Source organism: Salvelinus namaycush, chromosome 8, assembly GCF_016432855.1.
Source record: "Salvelinus namaycush isolate Seneca chromosome 8, SaNama_1.0, whole genome shotgun sequence".
Taxonomy (NCBI): domain Eukaryota; kingdom Metazoa; phylum Chordata; class Actinopteri; order Salmoniformes; family Salmonidae; genus Salvelinus; species Salvelinus namaycush.
In genome coordinates, this window is record NC_052314.1 from 20,087,434 (window position 1) to 20,101,072 (window position 13,639).

Below are 13,639 nucleotides of genomic sequence, written 5' to 3' on the forward strand. Positions count from 1 at the left end.
TATACACACAAGTGTAAAGGGATGAATAAGTATATGTACATATAAATATATGGATGAGCGATGGCCGTGCGGCATAGGCAAGATGCAGTAGATGGTATAGAGTTTCAGTATATATACATGAGATGAGTAATGTAGGGTATGTAAACATTATATAAAGTGGCATTGTTTATAGTGACTAGTGATACATTTATAACATCCAATTATTAATTATTAAAGTGGCTAGAGATTTGAGTCTGTATGTTGGCAGCAGCCACTCAATGTTTAATAGTCTGATGGCCTTGAGATAGAAGCTGTTTTTCAGTCTCTCGGTTCCAGCTTTGATGCACCTGTACTGACCTCGCCTTCTGGATGATAGCGGGGTGAACAGGCAGTGGCTCGGGTGGTTGTTGTCCTTGAGGATCTTTTTGGCCTTCCTGTGACATTGGGTGTGGTAGGTGTCCTGGAGTGCAGGTAGTTTGCCCCCGGTGATGCGTTGTGCAGACCGAACTACCCTCTGGAGAGCCTTACAGTTGTGGGTGGAGCAGTTGCCGTACCAGGCTGTGATACAGCCAGACAGGTTGCTCTCGATTGTGCATCTGTAAAAGTTTGTGAGTGTTTTCCGTGACAAGACAAATTTCTTCGGCCTCCTGAGGTTCAAGAGGCGCTGTTGCACGTTCTTCACAACGCTGTCTGTGTGGGTGGACCATTTCAGTTTGTCCGTGATGTGTACGCCGAGGAACTTAAAACTTTCCATCTCCTCCACAACTGTCATGTCAATGTGGATAGGGGGGTGCTCCCTCTGCTGTTTCCTGAAGTCCACGATCATCTCCTTTGTTTTGTTGACGTTGAGTGTGAGGTTATTTTCCTAACACCACACTCCGAGGGCCCTCACCTCCTCCTTGTAGGCCGTCTCGTCGTTGTTGGTAATCAAGCCTACCACTGTAGTGTCGCCTGCAAACTTGATGATTGAGTTGGAGGCGTGCATTGCCATGCAGTCATGGGTGAACAAGGAGTACAGGAGAGGGCTGAGAACGCACCCTTGTGGGGCCCCAGTGTTGAGGATCAGTGGGGTGGAGATGTTGTTTCCTACCCTCACCACCTGGGGGTGGCCCGTCAGAAAGTCCAGGACCCAGTTGCACAGGGCTGGGTTGAGACACAGGGTATCCAGCTTAACGACCAGTTTGGAGGGTGCTATGGTGTTAAATGCTGAGCTGTATTCGATGAACAGCATTCTTACATAGGTTTTCCTCTTGTCCAGATGGGTTAGGGCAGTGTGCAGTACTACATGATTCCATATGTGTTATTTCATAGTTGTGATGTCTTCACTATTATTCTACAATGTAGAAAATAGTAAAAATAAGAACAACCTTGGAATTAGTAGGTGTGTCCAAACTGTTGACTGGTACTGTATATGATAACACAAACTCATTACCTTGATGCTTTCTCTGTTAAATCTAATGACACCGTAAATCAAGCAGACAACAACAGATGATCAACATCAATTTGCTAGGGATATTAGATCCATCATGGATCCAGACACAACTGTCTTCACTTGCGTAACGAATGAGAACAAAATATTCTGGACATTCCTTACGAATAGCTTTTTTCCAGTACTTGAGCTGTTGTTGCATCAAATGCGCTATCACAACAGCTGTTCATCACTTGACTGTCATTCAGAAAATTCCTTACTGCATCAGATGATGTGTGAAAATATCACAGCTTAATTAAACAGCTCAATACCAAATGCGCAAGTATTATGGATAATTATTGAATAACCACATTAATGACAGTATTGATTTAGTTTTTAAGTATCAAGGTAAGGTGAATCTTTCATTTTGCAATGGCATTATTTTGGGGGGGATTTGTGTGGCAATGAAAACTGTTTCCACCCCGTAGCACAGGGGTGCCGAACTAAATCAGGGCATGGGCCATATTGAAAAAACACAACAAATTCGTTGGCCAGACAAAGCCTATTATGTTTGTTTTTACTTTTTTGTTGTTGCATACAACTGCGATCAAACTGGCTATTGTTTTATTTGAAAGAATATGCCCCTTCATAATGTCCAGTTACAGTATGTACATAGCAGTGTTATAGTACTCAAGACCACATTTTGAGTGTCTCGGTCATGTCTCGGTGTCGGATACATTTGTACTCGGTCTTGACTAGGTCTTGGACAGTGAGGACTCATAATTTCTTTCTGAGACCAGCCGAGACCAGCGGAGTAAAACACAAATAATTATCAGCTTCCAGTAAGTAAGTGCATAAAACCTCTTCACCAGGCCAAACATACACACTCCTTGAAACATTAATACCTGAACAGTCTTTATATCTATTATAGACATGTTTGCGCAGTGACGAACCTATTGGACCTAGGCCTTCAGTGTGTGACAGGTTCGTGATGCTGAAAGGACAGCAACGGTAATACCAGCACACTCATGTAGGAGCAGTGGCGACCCGTCATTCAGGGCAGGTTTTGACCTCCACATTTTTTTCAAAAAAGGAAAGGGTTAACCTTTCCTAATCAACAAAAACCGAAGAGATTAAATCAGAATGTCATTGAAAATAATAATTACAATTATTATTGTTATTTTATAAATCCTTAGCCCTTCTCTGAAAGCGTAGAAGTCCCTCATTGTTCCCCACTGTGTTCGGGTTAGTAATAATTAGTAGAGTGGCTCTATTTGCCTTCAGCATGCATTTTTTTCACCATTCTGAATGTCTAAAGAATCCATATGTTCGTCTGAATTATGAACACAGAAATACTGGACATTTTTCCTCTTATTATGGTGGCGATTTGACCAAATTACATTCATAGTCTTGAATTGGAGTGGCATTTTTCTGACCCCTTGTCCCCCTCTCGGTCTCGGTCTTGACTCTGTCTTGCCCCCCCTCTGGTCTTGTTCTTGACTCAGACTGGATTTGCTCCGGTCTTGGTCTTGAATGGTCTCGCTTTATGTGGTCTCGAACACAACACTGGTAGGATGCTGTACGTAGCATTTTAACATATTAAAACGAAAGAAGAGAGAAATAATGTTTGTCCAGCCTTTGCTGCTGTGCTTGTAGATGTGCATTATATGCTGCGACCCTAATCAACTTTTAAACTCCAAATAACAAAAACGTAGCTAGGCTGTTGTAACATTTAAACGTAAATTATATATATTTTTTGCATTGCAGCGATCACCATTGCGGTTGAACGCAGCATTGCTGTATGGTGCACTCAAAATGTATTGTAGTTGAGTAACCAGCCGAGACTACTGCTCAAATGTTGCTGTAATAGGCTATATGTTTTCCTTTACATTGCTTTTAGTTGCAGGTTTAGCTTTTTGGTTATTCATTCATTGTCAAGCTTTAAAAACCGAAGCCAAACTGCAACATTTTAGTAGCCTAGCTAGGACTGTGGCATGTCTGTGCACTTTCCCCCCGATGCGTGCTGTAAACGGGACACACGTAAGAAGCACAAATGACGTTGAATTCACCCATGCAAGCGCATCAGGCTGTAATTTCATTAAGTAGATGACTCAACTGTTGACTCTTTTATACTCACTTGTGTGTCCTTTAGTAGTAATTTATACCCACGTGTGAATCCTGTATCGTATAACCTTTTGACAACCAAGATGACATTTTCTGTAGACTAGAGCAATGACCCATTGACACTGAAACTTGGCATGGGCATTTAACCTACAACATGTTTAAACTTTTGATCCGGTAGAAGATTTGGTCAGTACCATTAGTGATGATATGATAGGGCACTGGCTGGCTTGTGTGTGGGTCGGAGGAGGGGTGCGTGTGTGGCAATGCACAGCATGTTGGCAGTGCTTGCTGTGACTTGTAGTGCAGCGCATGGCGGGTGGTATGGAAGCGGGCCGAATTGAATTGACAACCCAAGTCATTGCGCTGGCCAGATTGAAATGTGTCACGGACTGGAATTTGCCCGCAGGCAGTGGCGATTTTAGCATTTCAATCTTGGTGGGGCAAACAAAAAATATATAAAAAATTATACATGCCAGCAAAGCCACTACACAACACAACACTAAACAATGCACTATGACGGTGACAAACAGTGCCCAAAAACTGTTAGAGCCTACATAAAGCTGTCCCTACAGCAGTCCCAACACCTGGCTATCAGCGGAGCCTTGTCTGGCAGCGAAACAGTTAATTCAGGCTCATTTACTGCCTTTAAAAAAAAACATTGCTGGTATGGCTGACTTGTTTAAAGAAACGTGGTTTCTACTGACAATTGAGATGGACAAACTATGACATAAGGGAACGATGAGCGGATAAGAGGCAATCCGTAATTCCGATTAAGAGCGAGCATGGGCCATTCTTACAGTATTCTCCCTGTACACCAAGTCAGAACTGTAGGATAAATAATGAGGGCATATAAGCAGACAATGAAAGCTCTTACAATATTCAATGATTAACATTACATTTCTCTAAAACAGGCTATAGGCTACATGTGCACCACCAAGTCAGAACAGTAGGCGAAATTAAGAGGGGAAAAGGGAACAAATTATTCGCACATGGGCTACTAACAGCTTACTACACAACATACACTTAGTATTACTTTCTTAGCTACAGTATACATATCTCCCTGGCATATTACATAATTTATGCAGCAGCATACAAGACATTTTTCGACTCACCTTGTGCTATTCTCACTTCCTTCCAAACCACTCATTGTTGAATTTGCGATTTCCAACTTGTTGTGTAATGTTTATGTCTGATGGCCGATGAGCACCGATACGTTTTATCTATAATTTCTCTTCATTATTTATCTTCATATGACAAGGATTGAAAAGGATTTACCAGGAGATTGTTGACTTGATTCATGATGATGACTGCTAGCTAAGATTTTGAAAGTATGATGTTGACATGATCAGTCCAATCAAAGCTACTGTACATATAACGTGATTTGATGTCATTTTATCTGTGGCCAATGACCTTGAGCCTTCTTGGATGGGCACTTCTAATGTAACTCTATGGCAGCACTCAAAGAGCTAGAATTTTCAAGGTCTCCCCTTAGACTTTGCGATGACGTAGTTGCCCCATGAGTGACAGAACACTGAGCCAATCACGGCACAACGCTCCGTATTTTCTGCTGGCTTGCCCCACCACCACAGACAGCACTGAGATGGGCTGAAACACATGCATTTTGGAGCTGCCTTACTCAAGAAAACAAAAATGAGACCATGTTTGTATGCAGCTTTATTAACTCAATTATATATATATTTGTTTACATTGTTTGCAAACTGATATGTGACTCGTATTAATGCCAAAATAACATGCAAAAGGGGCAAGCCTATTTTTTGCTAAATGATGGGTCACCACTGCCAACAGGCCTTGTGTTTTGACACGTGCTATAGCATAAGGAGACACAAAATGTTACTTAGGTACACTACATTTCTGAGATCTCTATACAAAAAAACTGTCCCGACAGCTAGATCTAGGATTCTTAAAGGGTCAATTTCAATGTCTAGTTTAACTGATTCATGCTTAATATATGATTATAACGACAACTTACACTCCCATAAATGCAAGGACAGAAGAGTAATGTTTTATGTCTAACATGATTTTGCACAAATTCGTCAAGACTCCAACTATGAGAAATGGTTAAACATAAGTTTTAAATCAACTCTTGAATGCGATTGAATATAGCTACACTATATATACAAAAGTATGTAGACACCCTTTCAAATTAGTGGATTCGGCTATTTCAGCCACACCCGTTGCTGACAGGTGTATAAAATCGAGCACACAGCCATGCAATCTCCATATAAAACATTGGCAGTAGAATGACCTTACTAAAGAATGACTTTCTACGTTTCACCGTCATAGGATGCCACCTTTCTGTTTGTCAAATTTCTATCCTGCTCGAGCTGTGAAGTGAAACCATCTAGGAGCAACAACGGCTCAGCCGCGAAGTGGTAGGCCACACAAGCTCACAGAACAGGACTGCCGAGTGATGAAGCACGTAACGCGTAAAAATCGTCGGTCCTCGGTTGCAACACTCACTTCCAAATTCCCAAATGCCTCTGGAAGCAATGCCAGCAAAATAACTGTTTGTCGGGAGCTTCATGAAATGGGTTTCCATGACCGAGCAGCCACATGGAGCCTAAGATCACCATGCGCAATGCCAAGTGTCGGCTGGAGTGGTGTAAAGCTCGCCGCCATTGGACTCTGGAGCAGTGGAAATGCATTCTCTGGAGTGATGAGTCACGCTTTACCATCTGGCAGTCTGATGGACGAATCTGGGTTTGGCAGATGCCAGGACAACGCTACCTGCACGAATGCATAATGCCAACTGTAAAGTTTGGTGGAGGAGGAATAATGGTCTGGGGCTGTTTTTCATGGTTCGGGCTAAGCCCCTTAGTTCCAGTGAAGGGAAATGTTAACGCTACAGCATACAATTACATTCTAGATGTTTCTGTACTTCCAACTTTGTGGCAACAGTTGAGGGAGGCCCTTTCCTGTTTCAGTGTGACAATGCCCCCGCGCACAAAGCGAGGTCCCTACAGAAATGGTTTTTCGAGATCGGTGTGAATGAACTTGACTGACCTGCACAGAGCCCTGACCTCAACCCCATCGAACACCTTTGGGATGAATTGGAACGCCAACTGCGAGCCGGGCCTAATCGCCCAACATCAGTGCCCGACCTCACTAATGCTCTTGTGGCTGAATGGAAGCAAGTCCCTGCAACATCTAGTGGAAAGCCTTCCCAGAAGAGTGGACGCTGTTATAGCAGCAAAGGGGTGATGTTTGACGTGCAGGTGTCCACATAGTTTTGTATGTGTTTTCCGTGTTATATTTTAATGACATGATTTTTTTTTGCAGATTCTTATCAGTGACTTATCAACAGCTGTATCAAATTTTCCAGCGTAGGGAATCCTCACTGGTATCCTAGTATATAGAAAGAGCCATATACAAGTGTGCAGATGCCTAATGTCTGAGTATGCTTCAGTAATGTGTCATTCTCTCAAATGAATATGTGTGTGGGAGGGTAAAAGTCCACCAGTGAATTTTGTTTTCTCTGTGGAGCTTTTGAACATTAAAAACCATTTTGCCTGGTTTCCCATCTGCAATCCAATTGCTCATTACTCAATGGGAAATATCTGGCAACCGCAACATCATAGAAGCTTTCAATGTGGTCATCCCGTTCCCCACAAGCTAACTCCATTAGTGGTAATGTATTGCATTGACAATGTTTGCTGGTAGGCCTACTTCACCTATGTAATTTAATATGTTGAACTTGAGTACTTTGATTACACATTTGTGAATTCTAAGTAGTTGAATGACAGTGATGATGATGTCACCAAACGAACACTCCTTGCAGCTCCACCTGTTTGTCTCCCTCCTCCACCCCCTCATCCCCCTCCCCTTTACTAAACCCCACATCTTGGGAAGACGGATTAGGGGTTAGGGGTTTGGGAGAGAGAGAGAGCAGAGACAGATTGTCCTAGAGGACATTGGTCATGAATTACCAAGACCTTATGTCATGCTGTCTTTATAAATGCATTACACACTTATGACCCATGGTTCAAGTAAGGTGTTACAGAGCATTATTACAGACACCTATTACTCAGCATGGGGTCCAGGAATAGTACCAGGGTTTCTCAATTTAAAGGAAAATTCTTCCTCAAAATTATCTTTTGATATTTGTTTCATTAGACCATTGTTGACATAGTCCCAAAAATGATTTGCTTGTCAGCAATCAAGTTTTCAAGATGTGTGACATTCAAAATACAGAAATCATCCCGTATGATGTATTTAGTCAACAATGGACTAATTAAACAAATACCAAATATTGTTTTTGAGTGGAGTTTTCCTTTAATCCTGACAGATTCTCCAGCCAGGGAATGCCCAGTCAATCAGTTCACCAGGGCCTAGGTTCTTTCTAAACTGTAGATGAATAAAGGTGAAATAAAAACAAAATAAAAAAAAGTGTTTGCCTAGGCACAGAAATCCACCATCATCTCCTTATTCAGACTTTATAATGATTAATTTGAATGATGTTAATTTTGTTAATTGTGAAATTCTCTCATTTGGGTCTGTTTCAAATGAAAGCTGCAAAGTCTATTATAGACTGCTGTGATTCAAGGCGTGGACTAGGCTTCTGCTGAGTCGCCTACAGTAAGGTTGTTTTAGAGCGACCAAGTGCTTTTATGATATCCTAACTTCATATACACTGAGTGTACAAAACATTAAGAGTACTTTCCTAATATTGAGTTGCACCCCGACCCACACACCTTTTGCCCTCAGAACAGCCTCAATTTGTCGGGCATGGGCTCTACAAGTTGTCAAAAGCATTCCCCAGCGATGCTGGCCCATGTTGACTCCAATGCTTACCACAGTTGGGTGGATGTCCTTTGGGTGGTGGACCAGTCTTGATACTCACGGGAAATTGTTGAGCGTGAAAAACACAACCACTGTGATTATTATTTGAGCCTGCTGGTCATCTATGAACGTTTGAACATATTGAAGAACGATCTAGCCTTGATGGCCATGTACTCTTATTATCTCCACCGGCATAGCCAGAAGAGAACTGGCCACCCTTCAGAGCCTGGTTCCTCTCTAGGTTTCTTCCTAGGTTCCTAACTTTATAGGGAGTTTTTCCTAGCCACCGTGCTTCTACATCTGCATTGCTTGCTCTTTGGGGTTTTATGCCTGGTTTCTGTATAAGCACTTCGTGACATCTACTATCATAACCTGTTCAAAGGAACGTAAATCTTTTGTCTTGACCATTACCCCTCTGAATGGCACAGATACACAATCCATGTCTCAATTGTCTCAAGGCTTAAAAGTCCTTCTTTAACCTGTCTCCTCCCTTTCATCTACACTGAATGAAGTGGATTAAACAAGTGACATCAATAAGGGATCATCACCTGGTCAGTCTATGTCATGGAATATTTTGTTCTTAATGTTTTGTATATTCAGTATGTTTCTCCATGATGTATATAAACAAAATATATATGTGTAGGCTATCCATTTTTATGTTTGAGCACTATGAATAGGCCTAGCCTATGTACTGATGGCAGTATTAGCTAATGCTCCAGTTAACATGTCTCAGTCTCTGTATTGATGGGGGGACTTTCACCCAGTGAAAGCTATACTAGGCAGTATACTGTACTGTATATCTAACCCATCATAGGCTTTAATGTCTGTCTTCCATGCCGGCGATGGCCAGTAGCAGCTATCAGCCAAATGGAAGTGCATGACACAGACAGGTTCCCAGCCAAGGCTGAGTGATTGGTCTGCTTTAATTGGAACCACTAAGTGTCTGGTCACCTGTCCATTTCCTTAATCACTAAGCAATGACAAGATGTCTGGTTTATGGGTCGGTATATAGGGGGCTAGAAGTTCTCATTCACCTCTCAGTGTGTAGATAGTCCCTCTATATACTGTATCTGCCAAACACACACACACACACACACACACACACACACACACACACACACACACACACACACACACACACACACACACACACACACACACACACACACACACACACACACACATACATACACACACACACACACACACACACACACACATTAACTTCTCATTCTCTGTGAGCACTGACACACTGACACACAGCACACCGAACACATATCATCCAACACACAGAATGTCTTCCCTACAATTACTCGCTGAAAGCAATAAGACAGGAACAATAGCATGCATCTCAAACACAGCAGCTGTGATGAGTAATATTACACCTTTGGGACATTAGCGAGAACTCTGGGTGACTGTGTGTGTGTGTGTGTGTGTGTGTGTGTGTGTGTGTGTGTGTGTGTGTGTGTGTGTGTGTGTGTGTGTGTGTGTGTGTGTGTGTGTGTGTGTGTATATATACTACTGTAGCAGTTTCCCAGTTGCTGTCTCTCTTCCATCTGTCAGAATGCCATCAGACTGACATCCCAACTGGACTCAGAACCCCCCACCCCTCTACAATCATATTATATATACACACACACACACACACACACACACACACACACACACACACACACACACACACACACACACACACACACACACACACACACACACGAGCATACCTTTCACAGGTACATGCACACAATAAGAAAAGCTTTATTTTTTTATCCCTTTCATAACATAAAATACTAGAACATTTATTTTTACAATGTGTTTTCATCATCCCTTCTGTCTCTTGTTTTCTCTCTCTCTGTTTGTACAGATGCGTTCCAGTCTCTGCTATCCTTCACTCTGAACCTGACCACTGGTATGTTTGACAGTGCCTATGAGCCCCTCTCCCAGGACGCTCGCCCCCTGGTGGCAGACCTCTTCTCCGACCTCTCTCTCTTCCTGGGAGGAGACGGCAACACCTCCATGGAGCGCTCTGTGCACCGCTTCTACGACAACCTCTTCCCGCTGGTTTACCGGCGTCTGGTCAACCCTGGGCTGGCCTCGGCCCCACCCTCCTCTGAGCACAGCGAGTGTCTGCGCATGACACGCCAGGATGTCAACCCATTTGGGTCTCACCCCCGTGTCCTGGCCAAGGGGCTGACCCGGGCTCTGAGCGCAGGACGGGCACTGAGCCAGGCGCTGGTGATAGGGGCAGAGGTGCTGAACGCTACAGAGTGGGCGGGGCTGGCCAGGGAGTGTGGACGGGCTCTGGTGAGGATGCAGTACTGCCCCCACTGCAGGGGCCTGACCCTGATCCGGCCGTGTGGAGGACTGTGTCTGAACGTGATGCGGGGCTGCTTGGTAGGGCTCTCTGAGCTGGACGGGCCCTGGAGGCGCTACGTGGCCCTGCTGCAGGAACTGACAGGGGCCCTGGCTGGAGGCCACGACCTGGAGCTGGCTCTGCAGGGCATCAGGAACCACGTCAATGACGCTATCCTGCACGCACAGCTGCACGGGCCACGCATCAGCGCTATCGTGAGTCAGTGCCTCACCCACCTCTCATACTTCACCTGTCATAGAACTGTACTAATATGACACACCTCTTAAGGCCCATGATGACACCACTTGGGCACATGACCATCCCTCACACCATTCATTTACATCACAGGACACATGCAACAAAAATTATCTTGGTAGGTCTCATCTGTCATATAAAACCTGTTCTCTTAGGTCTTTGGGTTCTCTATTAATGACACCCACAAAAGAACTCTCAAGACTCTTCTGTGCAGCTCTGTGGTTGGCTTCTGTGGCTGAGTGGCTGCCTGGCTGGGGGGCATGAGGCTGGCATGGACCTTCTCTCTTGGCTTTGGACTCAAGGGGCTGGAAGTTGGGAGGCTGGCAGTTTTCTTGGTACTTGTAAAGCAGTGGACAAGAGAAGAGAGGAGGGAGAATTTGCTAAATTCCACCAAAGCTGAATGTATCCCAGTGGGCAAAGCAAACAATACACTTTTTTACTTAGAATGACAGATAGGATATTATCTCTTTGCTCACACAAAAGGGAACCTGTGGTATAGAAAGACATAGATTTATATCTGATTCTAGCTGTTTTTCCTGAGAGATTTAGTTTAACAGGCTTGAATATTAAGTTCTAGCTCCGATGATAGGTATGATTATGGTAATGATGACAACTGTGGGCCTGATTAGATTGTGGTTATGAATATGATTATAGTTGACTTTATGATAATGAGACATGAAAGATTACACTATATAACACATACCTGTTTATGTTGTACAGAGATGTTAGGGGACAGGAGTGGGGGTCTGTGAGGGCCAGAGGGGTTAGGGGGACAGGAGTGGGGGTCTGTGAGGGCCAGAGATTTTAGGGGGACAGGAGTGGGGGTCTGTGGGTGCCAGCATCCCTCCCCTTCTCCTCAGCACCCCTCTCTGTTACTGACATTGTCATTTTAGTAGTGCATTTACAGTCTGCCTGCCACCCCCAGGATCAAGTGTTGCTCATTCGCTGGTTCAACATGGCTAGGATGGCTGGGTCCCAGGTTACCCCCAGGGCTGGCATTTGAGGTCTGGACCCAGAGATGGGAAGGGAAGGAGTAGGCAACAACGACTCATTCGGTCATATGACTCATTCAGTCACCTTCACAAACCTCTTCCTTTTCAACTCCTCTTCCTCTTCCTCCTCCTCTTCCTCCTCCTCCTGCTCCTCTTCAACTGTTTTCCATTTCCACACAGAGGCATGTGTGCAGGTGTGTTTACAAGTGTTTATAATTTATGGGGATTATCTTTCTAGATGTCCTGCTGCATGTCTTTCCTGTGGAGATAAACCTCCTCCTACAGTAAGATGGAAGACAGCCGAGTACCTTATTACCTTATGCATGATGAAAGTACCAGACTACCAGATTGAAGAGATGTGGGCCTAGCTCTCTCTTTTCCTCTCTCCTCTCCTTGTCTTCCTCCTGTGACATGGTTTGTTGGACCAGGTTTCCAGTTGGCATGGGGAGAATTGCCTCCTCAGCACATCCGTACAAACAATCCATTAGCCTATCTAGTTAAGTGTATCTAGGTGCCTGACGCAGCAGGAGCCGCAGCAGGCCAGAGCAGACCCCCCCCCCCCCCCCCCCCCCCCCTCACCACAGCCTGCCAATCACTCCCTCTCTGACAAATTGCAACAAGGTGGAGAGGAGAGTAGGTGTCCAAAACACTTAGCAAGGAGAGATACTGGAATGACGATAGACTTCAGAAAAGCCCACCTAACACAGATAGTGACGAACATTCTTTCACATTTCAGCAATATTTTAAACTCTTGCACCAGGTATTACTGTAGCGTTGCAATTACTATTGTAATTAAGAATCTCAGAATCATAATGAATACATCCAGTTGATTTAAGTGAAAATGCTCTGCAACGCTTGCATTAGCTAATTATTAGTGAGTTATAAAGGATTTAACAATCCTTAGAATCCATACTGAAAGCTTTGGAGGAGCTAAGCCAGAGTTTGGCTGGGGTACGGGGGTGGCAGGGGCTCTAAAGAGATCTTGATTGACGGGACGCAGGGTCGCTTTGGTGATGTCACTCAAGCTCCGGCAGTCTTTTGATGAGTTAGAGTTCACTTTATTAGCATGAGCATACTCTTTGTCCCGCAGAATTGTGGGTTTTAAACTGTGTGTTTGTGTTCTGGTCTGGCATTGAGTTGTTTTGAGGCTTCCTAAAGGATCTGCCAGCTATTCAGTGGGTTGCCTCTGGTCCTGTCCAGCCGTCTAGAGCCCCAGTGAATCCCCCTCAGAGAGTGTCTGTAGGTGGACCCCAGCCTGCCCTCCAGAATGCAAATCCAACTCTGGACAAAGACTCCTCATGCTGACTGGACAACCCTGTCCCACAATGCTTTGAAACTCAGGGCCTGGGACAGAGTGATGAGAACATTTCTGTGGCTAATCTCTGGACAAATAAACTTCTATAGGAACACACACACACCAAGGAGGCTGGTGGGAGTCGCTATAGAAGGACAGGCTCATTGTAATGACTGGAATGGAATGAATAGAACGGAGTCAAATATGTGGTTTACATATGTTTGATGTGTTTGATGCCGTTCCATTTTTTTCCATTCCAGCCATTACAATGAGCCTCACACACACACACACACACACACACACACACACACACACACACACACACACACACACACACACACACACACACACACACACACACACACACACACACACACACACACACACACACACACACACACACACACACACACTTGAGTACATCTTCCCTCCAG

The 13,639-nt window shown here is 44.2% G+C and overlaps 1 protein-coding gene across 2 annotated transcripts in view; it reads left to right on the forward strand.

Annotated features, from left to right (window-relative positions):
* Window positions 1-13,639, forward strand: part of LOC120052500 (glypican-5-like) — a 119,540-nt gene that overhangs the window by 15,442 nt on the left and 90,459 nt on the right. For both annotated transcript variants that reach the window (XM_038999448.1, XM_038999449.1), the window contains exon 3: window positions 10,176-10,879. In XM_038999448.1, the coding sequence (XP_038855376.1) occupies window positions 10,176-10,879 (704 nt within the window). The remainder of the gene's footprint in view (window positions 1-10,175; window positions 10,880-13,639) is intronic.